The sequence below is a fragment of the Lampetra planeri genome, chromosome 20 (genome assembly GCF_965212315.1).
Source record: "Lampetra planeri chromosome 20, kcLamPlan1.2.h2, whole genome shotgun sequence".
NCBI lineage: Eukaryota > Metazoa > Chordata > Hyperoartia > Petromyzontiformes > Petromyzontidae > Lampetra > Lampetra planeri.
In genome coordinates, this window is record NC_136126.1 from 2,499,426 (window position 1) to 2,518,493 (window position 19,068).

General features: G+C 48.2%; 1 protein-coding gene across 1 annotated transcript in view; it reads right to left on the reverse strand.

Annotated features, from left to right (window-relative positions):
• The window catches only part of ADGRD2 (adhesion G protein-coupled receptor D2), a 79,696-nt gene that overhangs the window by 19,722 nt on the left and 40,906 nt on the right, over positions 1-19,068 (reverse strand). The window contains exons 18-24 of the mRNA XM_078603670.1: positions 18,830-18,963; positions 17,430-17,545; positions 14,566-14,686; positions 10,859-10,900; positions 9,918-9,971; positions 4,105-4,465; positions 2,881-2,966 (exon numbers count right to left, since the gene is read on the reverse strand). Coding sequence (XP_078459796.1) covers positions 2,881-2,966; positions 4,105-4,465; positions 9,918-9,971; positions 10,859-10,900; positions 14,566-14,686; positions 17,430-17,545; positions 18,830-18,963 — 914 coding nt within the window. The remainder of the gene's footprint in view (positions 1-2,880; positions 2,967-4,104; positions 4,466-9,917; positions 9,972-10,858; positions 10,901-14,565; positions 14,687-17,429; positions 17,546-18,829; positions 18,964-19,068) is intronic.

Sequence of the window (19,068 nt, forward strand, 5' to 3'; positions counted from 1 at the left end):
ATCGGGATTAACCAAACGTCATGCGGCCAGGTTGATCGATGATGCAGCACTTGCTAATTCACTCCTGTCGCTCGCTCGCCAGCGGTCAGTCACCTTCTCGTCACTCATACTCTCGCTTCACTCACTCACTCATTCCTCCACCCATCTTATCCACACAACCACCACCGCCGCACCGCAGGCCACAACGCTTCTCATTCTGTTCCTTCCCTCGCACTGCTGCCCTCTGGAATGCCCTCCCATCATCGTTGTCACTTTTCTCGAGCTCATAACATCGCAAAATTCAAGAAACGGGTTCACTCTCATCTATTACGTCGTTGATGGTGCTGTTTGCTGCTGGCCCCTTAATGTTTTGGGCCTTTGGGCCCTGTGCTCAGCAACCGGGGTTCGAGGTCAAAACCAACGCACCTGCAATCTCATCTGAACTCCAAGCAAGTCATGCCAAATGGAAGCTAAGCAGGTTTGAGTCGGGTCAGTCCTTGGATGGGGGTGGCCAGGGCTTGCCCCGGGCTTTGCCAGGTGTTGTAGGCATGGGGTTGCGAGGTGCGGCCAGGAGATGGTGTGCGTGAGCGATGCCCCTTCGTGCACCTGGTGGGTCCTCTCAGGTTTCTCCGGCCTCCTCCCACGTGAAAGCCAAATTCTCATTCACGGAGTTGAGCACAAGTCAAGAGTCGAAAGCCTCCTAGTAAGGAGGCTTGACACTCAGAAAGACTTTCTTGGGTAAATTAGTGGCGCATTATAATTATGATCACTCTTGGAACCTCATTTGGCAGTAAAAAATATGATAATTGTTTTTTTACCCTTTTATCTGGCAACAAAACTGACGCCTTTTTTTTACAAGGAGTCATGTTTGCATAGACCACAATACCTGCAGTCATAATGCAAACAAAAAACATAACTCTGATAATATATGCACTGTCCTTGAAGTTGATTGGTCCACACCCGAGACAGCTTTCCTTAGAGCCTAGTCTCACATGGTGTTGGACCAGATGACGCCAAAAGGCGCACTTTTTGCGTTATGACTGCAGGTATTGTGGTCTATGCAAACATGACTCCTTGTAAAAAAAAAGAGGTGTCAGTTTTGTTGCCAGATAAAAGAGTAAAAAACAATCATCATGATCACTCTTATTAAATTAAATGGTCGCAGGGTGGGTGCCGTGCTAATGCTTGTTCCTCAAAGCAAGAAGAACCTGGGTTCGATGTCCTTCCCCCTGTTCTGCATGGGTTTGTTCTGTGTCATTTAGTTCTCTCCCATAGCTAAATAGAACTGGCATTGGCCACACATCCCAATGTTGAAATGTTACCTGCAAATATGACCTACTCAATTACACAGCAGCGACATCGGCCCCTCTACTGCAAAAACCTCACAGGATCCCCTCAGCAAAGAGTATTGAGACTCAATAAGGCTTTCTTGGCTAAACAAGTGGGAAGATATAAACCAAAATTATAATTTTATTGGATCAACCTAGCGGTTTGGTAAATAAATATAAATGCATACCGTGGGTTTCATGGTAACAGAGTAACGTATGCGAATTTCGCATGTAATCACACACCGGTTGATTGCTTAAAGTAACTTCTTATGCTCACGATACGTGCATACAGCGTGAAGTGTGCATGTTCATATTATTTATGAGCTATGCAAAACAGGGCAGACGACTAACGTGCATATTCGTAAAGTTGCGTTGAGGCTCATGGAGCGAGCACAACTTTGAAGACGAGATGGAAAGAATGAAAAAGACTACAAACTAGACGGTAGAATAAAAGAAATGAAAGTAATGGATTAAAAATAATAATCTTAAAGTCTGCCTGTGGGGAGCAGGGTGATCTGATCCATGCCTAGTGTGGATGTTGAGTTTCAATCCACTGACGTGCATTGCATGTGCGTAGTCATTAAACACAGCAGGCTGGAACCAACTCCAGTTGACAAGGGTTGGCCTGATTTACCCCAACATTCGAGTTGAAGGGCAAATTGGGGTGGGTAAAAAAAACGGGACCATTATATAATATCTCTAGTTGCTCGCGTGGTCATGTGAGATGGGCACGGCTTTCCCAGAAACACTTCTGAGATAAGACTTGTCTGGAAATTATCGCGAGTTAAAAGCCACGACCGGGTTTTCTGCCATTTTTAACAAAATGGTAAGTGTGAAATGAAGTAAAGTCTTCACGCCACCGCCGATTTAGGCACGGCTGGCTACGTACGGTGCGAAATAAGTTCAGCTCACATGCATACGTAGATCTGGTGATGTCAATTGTTAGGCCAGTCCCTGAAACGACACCGGCCCATGGGAAATTTGAGCTGGGGCCAGAATTCACGTCTGACTCTTGTTGACAAAAAAAAAATAATAATAATAATGCGTAAATGTGCCACTGGGACGGCAGCTCAAGCTCAGACTCGGGTCACGTGGCTCATGGAGACCGCTTATTATTGTTATTTGCGTCGAGGATTTTTTTAGATCCGCTGCTGGATGAGTGCCCTCCACCCACGCCGAATAAGTTTCACCTGGAAAATTCCTTGAGGTGGAAAATCTCATTTGCAACAATGTCCAAGGTGTCAATTGACGCACACATAGCAGGCACGTAATGACACGTATATAAATATTGCGTGGGAGTTATTTTACCATGCTTCACCACTCTCGTCGTCGGGGGTTGATGAACGTGAATAGCGCAAATGTGGGAGCATAGATGTGCAGTACAATACCTACGCTGTGGCCAGCAGTGAGCTCTCTATGCTCTCCACAGCATGGGTACGAGTTTTCAGTGGTGATGAGCGATCGTTAGCACGAATCGTGTTAATGATTTCATTGTTTTAAAAAAAAACAGCTCTTACGAATCGAGTTGTAATAGTGTTTCGGGCTCTGTGTGTGTGTGTGCGGTGGCACGCACCTGTTGTGAAGTGTCGTGGCTGGGGGGGCTGTAGGCGGAGGCTCCGCCGGTCCCCGTGGGCCCCAGGCTGAGCGTTGACACCTGTCCTGAAAATGAAACACGCATTGGCGCTTTCAGTCTTAGCGGAGAGACATGGGAGAGACAGAGGAGAGACAAAGAGAGACAGAGGAGAGACAGAGGTGAGACAAAGAGAGAGAGACACAGATGACAGAGAGAGACAGAGGAGAGACAGACAGAGAGAGAGAGAGGGGAGACACACGGACAGTTCCACCACACTTCGGACACTACTTTTGCGGACGCTTTAAGGATGTGGGTAATCGTACGCAGTCAAGAGTGATTTCCTGCTCGAATGACTATTTGCGGCGAAGATCATCTCCAGCTCACAGCCCTGAGACGAGTGGTGGGAATTTCACATTTCCTATCGTGGGGTCGAGGATATCCATGGAACAACCGCTGGCGACTTCAGCCAAAAAGTGGTACTCATTTTATTGAATCCAGCGGAATGATGGGCTGCGTCAACCCCTCACCAAGATTTGAACTCGCAACCTTGCGATTGCGAGCCGCTCGCTCTGCCCTCGAGCTTGCCTTGAGAAATATGTGTGATACAGGACAGAATTGAATCTCGTGGCAGATTAACATCGAATTAATGATCGATCGGGACTGCCCATTTCATTTGTACAGAGTCTTTTCCAGTCAGCTGGAGCTGGTGAGCTGTCGGCAGCAGGATTATTTCACGCAATTTAATCTTCGCTGCATAAGCACCGGTCACTGAACGAATCAACAACAGAGAGACAAGTTGCGCGGGAGAACGCCTCTTCCGCGCTCCGTTCTTATCTTCGAAAACTTCCGAGTGCGTAACAGCAGAATGTCTGCCCCTTCTCAGAAGTGCGCTGAGCACATGATGGAAACGAACTCCGCACTCGCGTAGACTGTCCTGAAATAACAATTGGTTCACACAGACACCCACAGATGAGGATTTACGAATGAGCACGCGCAAGGCACTTGCTCGAATGCCTCAGAAAGCCACGGCACCTCGCATCGAATCAACCCCGCTGCAGTCTAGCCAAGGGGCCCCCCTAAGCGGCAGCTGCCTCTGTGCGGCACGAGGTATTACGCCGCGGCGCCGGCTTGCGAAGCGTTCATTGGTGGGAGGGGGGGGGCGTGGTGGGGGTGGTGGGCGAGGAGGGGAGCGGTCACCGTTACCCACGCGGCCGCGCCACTCACGCTCCATGACGGGGTTCTCGTAGTGGTGGCGGCGCCGGGGGCTGTCCTCGCACGCGAAGCCCCCGCGTGGGTCCAGCGCCACGTGCTCCGACAGCCGCCGGATCGACGACGGCGGTGCCAACGGCGGCGTCGGCCACCGCTGCTCCTGCTGCTGCTGCTGCGCCGGCAGCGGCGGCGGTGGCGGTCGCGGGGAGGCGGCGGGGGGGAGAGGAGCCGCGGGCGGCCGCTCCGAACCCGCAGGGGGGGGCAGCTCAGGGCTGCGGGCCGAAGGCCTCGCGGGGCCGTCGCCGTCCGGGCCGGGCGCCGTGGTGGGGCGCGAGCTCGTGAGCGAGCTGGAGGGACGTGAGCTGGCCGCGCAGTTCTGGAAAGCGATTCGATTCGTTCATTAGAATTTTGGTTTCGATGGCGTCCACCGGCGTGGCAAGTTATGGGTGCCGGGAGGCTGCACACTCGAAAGCAGTGGTTCTTAACCTTCACTGCAGACTTGCACCCCTTTGGTTCTCAATCGTAATTGTTTTTATGTTCACAAATACACAGGGGTTTGATGAAACAAAGCAGTTGAACTCACATGCCCGTGCTTAACCCAATGTTAAAAGACCTTGCATCTTGAAATTTAGACTGAGGGCATCGCTAAGGTCACGGAGGTCCTGGAGCTTTTCTCTGAGAATCAGATCAGAATCATTATTTATACCGGAGGAATCCGATGAGCTATGAAGCTCTTTTTCACATATGTCCAGTCGGGGCACGGGGTAAGGACGTCACGTGACCCCGTATTTGAAGTGCAGCAGTTCCTACAACCTCGTCTCCCACCGCCGCCTTGTAGGAAACATACAGTAGAATGTCTTCGTTAGGACAGTAAACACTTACCGTTGTTATAAGACATTATTATTTAAATTTACGAAATAGTGTTTACCATCTGTATTATTAGCACTATTACGGATGCCCCAATGAAGCCCGAGTATATTGCTCATACGAAATAAATAACGCTGTCGGGAACACATCCCCATATAAGCAATGATATAACGACCCCTTTTAGCGCTGATTCGATTAGTGCTCACTTCTCCAGGAGCGCATCTTGAGCGCTAAGCGAGGTGTGCTTGTGTATTATATGTTTCGCAACAAAATACGATTTCTTTCTGCCACTGTATAGCACGCGTTTGTCGTGACTTAAAAGACCCCCATCAGTAGCAGCAGCAGATGATGATAATGATGATAAAAGCCTAGCGTTTACAGGCCCCATGTTTCGGCTATGATACGTTAATTAACTCTTAAACTGCGGCTTTTCAAAGTCGACGATTTTCGCAACGTCTTTCAGAGATGACTCACTGGGAGAGGACAAGAAAAATGTAAACGATTCTACGATGACCACCGCATGAGTTCTTTTTAGTTTTGGGTTCCCACCACACATCTGTCTTTTTTTTTGTTAATTCCTGCACAATTTCTTTTTTTTTTCATCTGAAACGCACGCGGTGCCGATAAACATCGCTGTGGCTTTTTATTTTGAAAGGATTTTTGGGTGAAAAAAAAATGCTGCGGTCTTTAGTTAGTTACGTGTGTGTGTATAATATGCAGTGTAATGACTGTTTATAGCAATGTAGTAAAACGTTATGGATGAGAATGTTTTAACATTATTGTTAGGTTTTTACTTTTCTTGTGGCTGCAAAACCCAAACGATGTGGACCATATCGGAAACCCATAGAGGTACAGGTACAGAGACTCATTGAGATACATAGAGACCCATAGAAATAAAGAGAGACAAATAAGGACCACAGAGACACATAGAGACCTACAGAGACACAAGGAGATACATTTAGACCCAGAGGTTAACATAGAGACTCATAGATATACATAGAAGCTGGAGCTGTGGTTGGCTTGCTGCGCTATGAATCCAGGCGGTCCCGAGTTTGATTTCTAGCCGTGGCTAACATCAGCAGTGAGTGGTATCTGAACCACCTTTTACCAACCTGCATTGACCAGCGTGGTGAAGTATGGTGAAACACAGCGAGGCCCATTCAGTACACCTTGAGCTGCTAGAGCTATGGAGCATTTGAGATCATTATCTAGGGCTCAGTACCAGACGCACACTCAATCATGGTTTCATGTCCAGGAAATGAGAAAAGTCATTCAGGAGTGGATTGAAGAAGGATGGTAAATTGTTATCACTATTATTATTATTACTACTATGTAGAAAGCATTCGGCTAATTGAATGTGCAAGTTAATGTCAGCGATGAGAATGCAGAACTGGAAAGTGCAACACGTGCATCCGAATATGTCCCGTACCCGTGTTCTCCAAAGCGTTTTTTTTAACTGCTCTCCATATGCATGTAGGCAGACGCGTCGGCCATCAAGTGAACAATGTTGACGCATCATTTCCACAGATGCATATCGCCTTAAATGTCTTATCTTGCTGGGTGTAACGTGAGTGCATCGTCGACAAATCAACACGTGCCGGACATAATACATCTAAACGTATTTTGAAGGGGGAAACAAAATGAATTATGCAGATGCAGCGCTCGTATATATATTTTTTTGCCGCGTAAAGATAATCCCAATATTTCGTGGAAACTGCAAACAATCCTCTGAACCCGGAGCCCGCATGCAAATCCTGTTCTTTCCTGCAGTTTGGTGAGTCACGGAAACCAACGCTGGTATCAGCTTCAATAACAAAAAATTTAGCCATCACTTTAAACGGGAGCCTTTCGCGGCCCGAACTGTTTATAAAACATTTCCCTGCAATAAAATCTGAGGGAAATAAAAAAAAAGAAGACCACGGGGTAGATCGCCAAAGAGTTGCTGCAGCTGTGAATCGCCCTCTTTTCGTCGGCTAATTATTTTTTTTGATCCGAGGTGCGTTTCTCTCTCCCTAACGCGAGACAATGCCGCCTGTTTGTTCCATCGCTGCTCACACGCGCACACACGCGCACACACGCACACGCACACACACGCGCACGCACAAACGCGCGCACACACACGCGCGCGCGCGTCCGTAGACCAAACAACGCGTTGGGTTTTTTTTTTGTATTTCCGCCGCTTTGGTCACCCGCTCGCCGGCCGGCCGTGGGAGCCACTTAAACGTGAACACCTTGTTTTTTGTGCCACCTTTGACCTCTGACCCTTGAACTCGCGCCAGACACGCGGCTTGCCCAGGCTGGGATGGAGGCTGCTGTGTTGGAGCGACGTACACCTTTCGGAAGCATTTTCTACGGATGATGTTACAATAAAAAAATAATGTTCTGGCAATACTCGACGTTTTGTTTATGCAGCCGCGAGATAATTAATAGCTCTTAAGTAAAATACTTAAAACAAAAAATACATTTCTCGTGTTGGCGTTTTTAGTCATATATTGCAATTGTTCTGTGCCGGTGCATTTTGGTTTAAATGTTTTATCCACTTTGAACCATATTTCCATTTTATGTCTTACTATTGAATTTGCTCACTTGCTGTGGTTAAACTCTAAATGATTCAAATTTGTATCCGCGTTATATGATGTACATAGTTATTCCTCTACAGAGTCTAGAGATGCTCCCAGTATTAAGACGCTACATCAATTTAAATTCTCATTCTCATATACATCACCAAAGCTTGTGTCACATGCCTCATTCATGTCATCATTTTTTTACTATCAATTAAAATATTTCTCACATCATTATTTTCTCTCTCTCTCAAATTAAATGCACACAAACCCAAATGACACTTGCGAGTACATTACAGTCAACATTTATGCAAACAGACCTTTAATCAGCCTGTCCGGAATTTGATTTGTCTCAGTGCGAGACAGCATTTGCAACTCTGTCACATGTTTTCCCCAAACAAAAAAAAGCACCAACGGCCACAGAGTGCGAGAGAGAGAGAGAGACGGAGTAAGAGGGGAGGGGGGAAGAAAGAAGCGGTGTCCATGTCAGTAGTTTTTGCGAACACACTTCACATATCTTAACATCATTAGGATTACAGCAGCAGCAGCCACCACATAGCCAAACATAAACAGTGCGCTGCCAGGCTTTGCGTCTGTTAAGTTACTAGCATCTGGGAGTCAGACCACACTCGGGCGGGTGGGGGAGATCGCATCGGACGACACTTCGCTCGCTAAACCCGATCCGTCGATCCTTTCTTCCCTCCCGGCCACCCCTTGCTTGGTCTTTGAGCCATTGCCACCGAAAATAGATTATTGGGTACCACCCAGGGAGGCAAATGCTTGCCATGATTTTCTTGAAGCGTGTCATTTCTAGATCACAAATGTCTATGCTAGCAAGGACACCCCAAGGGCAACACAGTATGTTCGATTGAGAACACTATGAAGAAAATACAACAACAAAAAACCCCGAATAAATATAGAGGTGTGACTATAAAACAGACACTTGGCTTTCTTCCCAAAGTGAACACTTCCCATGGTGAACACTGCTCGCATTCGCCACTCCAGGTGGTTCCGACCCCCCCCCCCCACACACTGCCCCCGTTTCATGGGCTACTGCTCGGCCGCCACCCAGTGCTTGCCACAAACACCCGCACCTCCACGACTCCAACCCAGACCTCCACATCGCCTCCTCATCCCTGCCACTCCCCCCCCCCCACCACCACCACCACCACCCCCCGAGCACAGCCCACCACATGCACCCTCCCTGGGGTGCCGCGCAGGCCGCGATGTATAAACTTTCGCTTCCGAGTGAAATTAGCGGCGGCGACAGGTGGCGGAACTCTATTCGTGCGATGAAAAGCGCGCGCGCTCCCGTCGGTGCCCTCTGGGGTATTTAGCCTGTCGACGATGACGACGACGACAGGACCGGGGGGGGGGGGGTGGGAGAGCCGCAGCGGTGGGGGCCTGGAGGATGAGCGGTGGCCCGGGAGGGTCGTGGGCAGCCACCGGAGGCCACAGCGCTCGTCGGAGTTTCATGACGGTGGCGGCCGGGGGGTGGAGGAGAGGAACGATGTCTTGCCGACGGAGGTGCCGGACCAACAAAGTGGCGTCTGGAATGAACTCTTTCGTTGAAAATGAATTATTTTATTGGGAGTAAGTCACTCAGTAATGCATTCCAGTCGAAGTTTAAATTGAAAATTGATAGGATGGACTGTAAACATCCTGTCTAAAGGCGTATTCGACTTGCGAGCAGAATGAATATCGGTACATCCTTAACGGTTCAGCAGAATAAATTGATTTAGATTTGCGGCGAAGAGATTTGAATTAGAAAAATGTCACGTGACCGATTCCGTCCATGCTCTGTCTCCTGCTGGATGAAGGCCTCCCCAAGTAAATCGCCACTCCCCTCCCCCCCCATTTCCCCGGCAACATCACGGTCCATCTCACTCCTGCACGTGAATTGATTTCGTAGCTCCATCTCTCCACACCGAATTTCCTCTCCGGTGCACACAACTCTCTCTCTCTCTCCCTGCTGGCTGGCTGCCCCCATTCCATCGGCAGGCTCGTTCGAGCGGCCTCAACTCTCGCAGCGAGTGACGTGTCCTGCCCCCCTCCCCTCTCTGCACACTTTACTTCGCTCACCGCACGACGTCTCCTGCTTCGGACGCCTTCTCACATCCGCGTCTTTCTCTTTTCGCGAAAATGGAACGCGTAGGCTCGAGGAGCGCGCAAAGAAGCGAGTGGGTGACACAGAGAGAGAGGGGTGTGCACAACTTGGAATCGTGCCAGGCAGCGAAACGGGGAACGCACGTGGCCGGTGAGATTGTAGCATCGCACGACTTGTGAGGGATGTTTGACGACTTAGGCCTTCATCCAGTTCGTGGATTGATAATGGATGATGATGATTGATTGATGGTGATTAGGTTGTTTTATAAATAAGTTAACCGGCGTTTTACTCACCGAGAAGGAGAGAGCTTTGCGTCTTTCCTTCATTCTCTTGATTGTGTTCCGTACCTGTAGCAGTAAAGTCACAAACATGAAGGCATGTAAACCCCGCCACCACTCCACGTAATTGAAACTATTTTAACAACTTTGCATGGCCCTTTAAAAAATAACCTAACATTTCTCCCAAGTTGAGATATTATATTCATTATGATTTACAGGTTAATCTTCTACATGTTTCGACCATTAACAAACTTTATTGTTCCTAGTAAGAATGTGGATTCATAAAAAATTGGCATATTTTCTTTATAGAGTTGGCAAATGTTACCCTCTTTGTATAACGACTAGGGTGGAGTGGTGACGCAGTGGTTAGCACACTGCCATATGGATCCAGCAAGCTGAGTTTGATTTCCAGGGATGGGGTTGAGAAAGTATATACATTATATCGAATAATTCAATAGGATATAGCATTTGGATGGTTGTCTTTTTTTTTAAACCATGAAACCTAGGTTAAAAGTCATAGGTTGTATAACCACTCATGATGAAAACCATGGGTTCCTGATTCCTTCCGGTTAGAAGGGTACCCTCATTCTCGTTTGCACGATGACTGACTCACCGGTGGGCAAATTAAGTTATAAAGTAAAAGTGACACTGCATTGGCAGTGGTGTACAAGCACAAATGACAACAAATCAACACATTTGTCAATAAGACTTCACTAAAAGTGATGTTTCAGGCAATTGCCATTGTTCATGCCATCTATCAATGGCCTGTTTTCCTCGAGTCTCTCTGATATGAAGGGCCATTCCCCGAAACCATCATCCATTACATAAATTTTTTCGCTTTCAAGGCAGTAAGTCTTCTGATAATCGAAATGTAGACCTGGGCAGTCGTTTGCCATGGGTTACCCGGAGCCTCGTTACTAAACACGCGGCAAGCCCCAGACCGCTCACGCACTCACCTCTGTGTTGTACACTCCGTAAATGAGGAAGATGAAGAGCCCCTGTGGTGAACAAAACCAACAAGAACCAACAAAGCATTCTCAAGAGATCCGGTGATAGGGTTCACAAGAGCGGACCCGTGTCTGTCAGGGCAAAGGGCTCAAATTCACAAATCCAATAAAGCAGTCAAATTAGTAGCACACGACGTATCATTGTTTTCTAATGCCAGGGTTGGATGTTATTTTTGTTGAATGCGGTCAGGTGCTGATACAGTTCAGCTATTGATCTGACCCTGTGAAATTAGCTGCACGAGTCTCACAAATCAAACTTCCCCTGCCGATTTCGGACATTGCGGTGAATGAGATGCGAAAATCTCTCCGGTTCTCTCTCTCTCTTTCAAGGGAATACATTCTCTTCAAAAATAACCGCTATGGAATTTGGATGCGGAAACAAATTCCCGCTGCGAAGTGTCGCCGTGGGTGGTTGCCGTGGGGCATAAAGGCAGTGGGTCGGCACGCTGGACTTGCAATCCGGAGGTCGCCGGTTCGATTCCGTCTCCCGGCGGCGCGGCAGTCAAGGCGACGGCGTCGGTTTCTGAACTCTCCCCACCGTCTCTGTCCGTCGAGCCTCATGAATGGGCTCGCCGCGGTTCTACAATCGGCAGTGCGCGTGTGGTGGGGTAAAGTGTGGGCACTTTTGAACCTGAGATTGAAAACTCATTTCTCTGGAACTGCTTTTTTGTGTTTAGCTTGTTGTCCTTACCCCCCCCCCTGCACCGCTGATTAGCGTGGGTGGCTATGTACGGTGCAGAAGAAGTTCAACATACGCACATACCTACACACTTTCATTTGGCAAGCGTGAAAGAGGAGGTCAAATACCCCGTAGAGCTCTTTCTGCCAACAGTGGCGAGAGATAAGAGATTCGTAAACCGCACGCCGACTCCTGCTGTCAACCGAGCGAAGTTACAAATCAGTGTCGCGAACTTTATTTCAACATTATTTTTTTTGTATTCAATAAAAAGTTCACATTGTATCTCTTGTTGTTGCTGTTGTTGAAACAAAACAACGTCGTGCGCTTGAAATGTAAAAATCGCGCGCGGCGGCACAAAAGGTGTTATTTTTCTCTCCTCCATTGAAAAACAAAACATTCAAAATAAACGTCGCAATGTCATTCGTGCACACACTCGCCCGTCGCGTGCTGCTCCTTCGTTGGCTGCCTTATCACGGATATGGGATGCCGCGGGGATGCGAGAGGAATTCACGGATCTGACCATTAATATTCATCAAGACGCTCGTCTCGGCCATGCCAGCAGCGGTGCATAAAGTTACGTGGGGAAGCTTCAAATGAGATCTTGCCTTGTTTGTCGCGAAGACTGAATGTATGCTGCCTCGTGATTATGAGTTGTAAAGAAGATTGATGGTGGCGCTTGTGGTGCTTGTAAGTAAATGTAAAGCATTAAACATTTGTGCGTCGGCAATTTAGCAACGCGAGTGAAAGCATACAGGGGTAATCTGTGGGTTAGTATACAGTCAGTAATAACATGAAACAAAACCAATTCGTTATACAGAAAAGCCCCGCCGAGTCTCAAGTGTGTTTTGCAAGAAGCGTCCTGCATTGGGATGTTTGTCCAAGATTATTGATGGCAGTCTGGCTTCATTGTCGGAGGAAACCTAAGAGTATCCGGAGAAAACCCACTCATAAGAGGGGGGTAACACGTGATTGTGTTCTCATTAGATTGAGGGAAAGAAAGAGAACAACATGGGGTGATGAAATCAGCTCGTGTGTAGGTGCTCGGCAAATTGACATATGGTAGGATCACCAGAAATGGCACGGATTGGAATGGCCTTCATCCAGCAGTGGACTGATCATTACTGAGGATGATGATGATGATGATAATGATGATGGCTACGAGGGGACAGGCAAAGTGTGGAAGCAAAGCACTACGTGACCTCAAGCAACAGGGGCCCCAAACACAGAGACGCGAGGGGTCACGGCTCGTGGGTGGGGGTCACGTGGATCTCTGTGTGGCGTGCTTCCTTGCCAGAGCACCGTCGCGGCTAATCCGGCTAGCCGCAACCCAAGCGCGGCTCGTCTGTAGCCCGCGATGCCGGATTACTGCCGGATTGCTGTGGGATTCATTGTAAGGCGGGGGGGGGGGGGGACGCCGTGGCCTAATTAACCGGCCGCAGTTTGTTTTCACCGCCGTCGATGGGCCCGTCGCGTGTGATGGGGTTACGGTGGCCGACCGCGCCGGACTTGCGAGTCAGAGGTCGCCGGTTACATTCGAATAATCTAACCCTGCACAGGAATTGAAATAACGAGGCAGTTTTTTTTTTGTTCTGTTTCTTTCAAATGCCTTCTCTGCTGTCCACACGGCAGTTTAAACGGGTACGGTGCAGTTGCTCAATCGGCTGGTCACGTGTGGTGGGGTAAAGTGTGGGTACTCGGGACCTCTTCCAAGGCATATTGCCAACGTGGAAGAGTAGACCAAAATGCCCACTTAGAGGGGCTCTGTGGAGTTGTGCGAGTGAGCGGTCGCTGCTGTTTGGCTCGCCATTTGTGTTTCTGTTCCAGTGAAGTTATCATTAAATACGTTTCACAGACGTTTCAACTGCACTTTATTTTGTGTGACGCAGCCCTTCACGCCGATTGGGGACAAAACTAAAAAAGTAACAATTTGTTGGGAAGCCCAAATTGGTTGTTCTATAGACTGAGCCCCACCATAAACTCCGTGGGTACTCCACCGCCACTCCTGTGAAGGTTCTGCAAAATCCTGCGAAATGTTGGGATCGTGGTCTGGGCGGTACGGAGACTGAACGGATTTATTTATTTAAATTAGTTTTCTCTAAGATTATTTTTTTCTTGGAGTGTGTATTTTATGTATCCCTTTTTTTATTTGCTATGTAGTAAGGTTTTGTATCACCTGTGTACGGAACTGGATAATTCGTGTGCAGCGTTTTGGGATGCAATTGCATGAATGACCCTATATAAAATGAAATTATTACTATAGCAATGTGGAATATCCACCAGGGCTGTAAACAAGAGATGAGAACATATGCTTGATTTTTTGTTTAAGCAGCAGGTCAGCCACTTAGATTTTTTTTTAATCTGTATGTTAAAAAAACGTCCCCTATTCAACGGAAGTTTCTCCCCGACACAGAGCAATAGCGTCAACAGCATCTCGAAACGCTGTTGACGCTGCAGCCGACGTAATTTACCAGCAGCGTGGGCAGGTAGTGATGAGCAACACACCCATTGCTTTCGAGGCGGGCGCCTGCAGCGCCGACAAATCTCGCAATGACCGCCGAGGTAGCAAGACGTTAACTACCTCCCCTGGTATACAGGAGGTCGTGGGTTCGATCTCGACCCTGACACCTGCTGCTGTATATTTGGCGTTTGCGTGTCCTCTCTCTCCCCGTGGTCGCGTCCCTCCGGTTTTTCCGTCCACATTTAGAATCGACGTGCTGTTAGGGTATGTGGCTGCTATACATTTGCACAAGATGAAACTCCACTCCGTTGCGCTGTCATTCGTGGCCAGGTCACCTCTGAGCTACGCAGCTCTTGTTCAGACCACGGGGAGAGGCAGCGCGCAAACTCCAAATATACATCAGGTGTCAGGGTCGGGATGGAACCCACGACCTCGTGCTTACCAGGCGAGGTAGTTAACATCCCGATAGAGAGAGGGGGGGGCGGCGAGCGAGCGCGAGTGAGCGCGCGAGCACTCTACCTGAAGCGAGTTGAGAGCGATGAACAGGTAGGCGAGCGCGGGCGCCAGGTGCACGAGCACTCCGCAGAGCCACGTGAGTCCCAGGATGGGCAGCAGGACGATCACCGCCTTGATGGCCGCCCTGCGCGCACGTGACAGCGGGCACAACGGAGCCCTCGTCGTCCGTCACGTGACAGGGCTCAATGCTAAGGTGTGTGCGCGTTATAGCAGCACGTGGCCTGGCACACGTATTGGAAAACCCCTGTTCTGTACTCGGCAATGCACAGGTTCACTACCCCTTGTTGAAAATAAATGCACTATTTGTGGCTGATAGCGTGAAATCAGTTTCCTTAATGTGTTATCTAAAGCGCCGTAAAATAATTATTTAAAAATATAGTATTTTGTTTGAACTGCCAATAAATTAAGATGTGGGATAGAAGCAATAATGCGGTGGTTAGCCCACTGTGCTATGAACCCAGCAACACGCGTTCAATTCTCTGCCACGGCTAACAACATCTGTGGTGAGCGATATCTGTGGTGAGTGATATCTGAACTGGTCCTGGGCCCACCTCCAGTCTCACCGCTCGCCCCACTCCCCAACACAGTATGAGCCCGGCCTACATTCAGCAGTGGATTGACAAAGGCAATAAATTATAACCGCATTCTCTAGATTGCAGGAACCACTTTCCCCTCCCTGCATTTCAAAGCGGAAGTTTTAAATCGTAAGTTAAAGTTTGAGAGGTAAGTGGCGTGTGTGCATTTGGCGTCACAAGTTTCAAGTGCGGCTTACTTTCCAAAGCCTCTTATGATCCAGAACATACTGCACACTTAGTTGTATCCCAACACACAAGCTGTACGCTGTTGTTTTATTCAGTGCATGCTGTTTCTTGATCATTTCTGCCCATGTTTAGATTGGGTTACCCTGCTATTCTGAGATGGTGTTTCACTGCCATCATGTGGTGAGAATGCTCATAGACACTCTCTCTGACCCTTGACTGCCAATGCTAATGCTGTACGCTCGCACAATTTGAACACTTGCATATATCGTCACTTTTATAGGTGACCGGTGGCGGTTAGAGTATATGGTGGCCATTCTAGCAGCGATAGTGGAAGTGATGCCTGCGGAAAAAGCGCTGGTGTTGGTATTATTGCGGTGATTGTGGCGGCGTTGTGGTTGGTGGTAATGTTATTGTGGTGGTGGTGTTAATGTTGGTGGTGTTCATGATAGTGGTGGGGATTGGGTGATAACACTGGGAAGCAGTGACCGTCGGGGTGCTGTTCGTGTATGTGGTAAATTGATTTTTAAAGTGCGGGAGCGGTTGGGAAACCATGGCGACTCTTGTAAAATCACCCAGCAGGGTTCCAGAGGGTTACGGAACACGGATTGCCTCTCATGTTCAAAAAAATATTTGCACACGGGGAGGGCTGCCCTCCCTGCCCTCTGTCCCCTGCCCAATTCTCCCCATGCTCCTACCACTGCCACTGACTTTAACTGCCCCCCCCTCGTCCCCTGGCTTCTCTCTCGTTCCCCAGTGTCTCTCCTCGTGCTCCCCTTCCTGCTGCCCAGTGCTGCCCCCTCCCGCTTGCCTGAGCTGTCTCATTGCGAGCTGTGTCCTCCATCGGCCATGAGCCAAGGCGGATTGGTCGGTGCCACCCAAGGGGTGGGACATGCTGCGAGTCTCCACCACCACGGGCAGAAATCTTAGCATATATCCTCTCTGTTTTATAGACACAATTCCTCTTAATTTTCATATTCTGAACACGTTTCATATCACATTAGTATGTGCTTTTTTAAATGGAGAATTTATTTTACATTCTCTTTCAAACGCACCCCGATACCATTTTTATTACATTTCATTTTCTCACAAAAAGCTACCACCGTGACCTTGCTATAGTATAAATTTGTGATCAAGAGAAACTAAATGCGTAGAGATAATGACAGAGAGCATTTGCTACCCTAGGTGGTACTGATGAGTCGTTTTAGGGGCCAATGGCACACAAGAGACCACTGTGCACTGTACTTGGGGCGGTGGCCAGCCATCAGATCGGGGAGAAGAAAATTGCCTCTAGACCTATGGAATAAATTATTTAAAATCCGAGAGACATCATCGGGATTGCAAACGTTGAATTGCTTAAGTGACATCACAAGAAATCAGTTTCCCATGCCGTGTATTTTGTTATATGGTTATATCAGCAGAACATAATATGTCGCATTTAAATAAATGCTCCGCGTCCTAAGGGGCATGCATCTCAATAGACTTTGACCTGATCTAAATAAAGGACATCGAAATTAACCCATTCGTGCATTAATTGTCAAAAGCAAAACCAACTACGGTATAGATTTGGTTAAATGTGATTTTTAAACGTCAGAGGAAGTCATGCAAATGTGTTTTCAAATGTTTTACGAGACTCAATCGCCGTCAAATAATTCATAGCAGTCCACCACAGTCGACTTGATGCACGAGAGGAGTACACACAGGCAATGTAGTCTGTAAAGAGGTTGGTGTACTTAATTTTTTTTTATCTGCTCTATATATTTTTAAAGAAAGCATAAAAAAAAATCAAAGCAGTATAACTAAAAATATACATCCAATTGTAAGGATAAAAAAACAGACTGTCGCAATTCGCCAGCAGAAAATATTTCTTATAAAAACAACCCCCCGCTCGTTTATGAACTGTAAAATTTTAACGAACATTAAAAAAACCTACCCAGAAAGCCCTCTAAATCTGGAGGTAACCCCCTCCCGCCCCCCCCACAAACCCTCTAATCTCGAAAGCCTGTACGTAGTCGTGGCAGCTGTCAGCCAATGACAAAAGAACCCTTTAATGTACTCGCCGGTCGGTCTTGGTGGCCCTGGCCGTGCACACACATGGCGAGGCTTCACCTTATTTGATCGTAGGCCTGCTCGCTGGGACCACTGCTCACGGCCAACATGATGGAGCGCCGCTTGGCCGTTGCCATGGTGATAGCCAGGACCCGACCCAGCACGAGCACGTTGACCTGCGGCGAGAGGACACTGGTAGCAGTTGGGGCAGTAGCAGAGCCAGCGTCCCGATCGGGCTCTCGGCATCGTGTCATAAATCATACAGAAGGAATTGCAAGTCGCTCACGAAGCCGCGCAACCCTTCGCCTCCAAGGAACGGCCCACGAAAGTAGATTTCACAGAGCTATCTGCGAGACCTCTGGCCCACGCAGAAGATGTGACAGCACTTTTGAACGTGCCCTTCCACACAGAGTATTTTTTTCCTCACATGGCAATCAAACTGATATTTAAAATTCGCAGAACTGGAATCTCACCAAATCAAGCGCAGGACCAAATTTAAAGCGATGGCTTTTGTGTGCAATCATTGGTGACCGGGGCTGAGAACATCAACTTTCTCCACGCAAGAACCCAGTTGAATCATGGGTATCTGCACCATTGTTTGCACCTAGGATCCTAGCGGTACTGCACGAAAAGGAAATGTTAAAGTTTTTAGTTGCACTACTCTGTTCTTGCGTATGATGGCAATCTATTCAGGAGCTAAATGCCAATGTAGAGCTTCAGGAGAGAGTACGTATAATTGTGCTGATCCTTCATTTGAAGGAGCGTAGCCTACGGTGGCTTACGATAGGGTCCACAGTTTGGGTTGCATTGCCACGATTGCACCGTGGTTTGTCTTTAATTTTACATTCATGAAGGAGATGTGCGCACCGGCCTGTTGACGTTCTAATGCGGTTGATGGCTACACCACCGGTGGCTTCGAGGAGGAATGTCAAAGCCAGGGGGTGCGACATTTGGGTCCTCGAATTTATTTTCCAAACCACGGCAGTGAGACTTCACGCGAGAGCAGAATCAACATTAGAGTTTATACTGGAGGAATTCGATGAGCTGAAAAGCACTTTTCAGAGATATCCAGTAGGGGCGGGTCAAAAGTTTACAACAAACAAACAAAACAAGAACACAATACGAGTGCAAAGTGGAGAAAAGGTAAACAAATTACAACAACAAAAATAAACTAAACTATTTTTTTCATTTCACCAGGTAAAGCCGACTGAGCTATAGCTTATATTTCAGCAGTGACTTGGCCACAAATGATAGCTCCACGAAGTAGCTGATCACGCGGACATTTATAGTAGCCAAATAATCAAAAAAATAATCTAAACGCGCTTTTAGTCATCGGGTCTAACCACGGGGCAACTGAAACCTGGATTCGAACCCAGCTTCTCTCAGCGGTCCCAAGCTCCTAGCGACGTGGCCCAGGCGAGGCGCACCCCCCTCCCTCCCATCCCCAACCTCGGGCTCACCGCGATGATGAAGAGTACGGGCCCCACGAAGGCCCAGATGACCCCGCTGTGCACGTTGAGCCAGCAATGACGCGCGGCCGTGTAGTCCTCGTGCGCGGCCGCCAACGTGATTGCCACGATCAGCACCGGGATTCCTGAAGCGGTGAGGCCGGGAGGGTGGGGGAGGGGGGTGGCGCAAGCAGAATGAGAATCGGAATCTTCCTTTGTGCTGCTGGAGGAGGAAATGCGATGAGCCATGA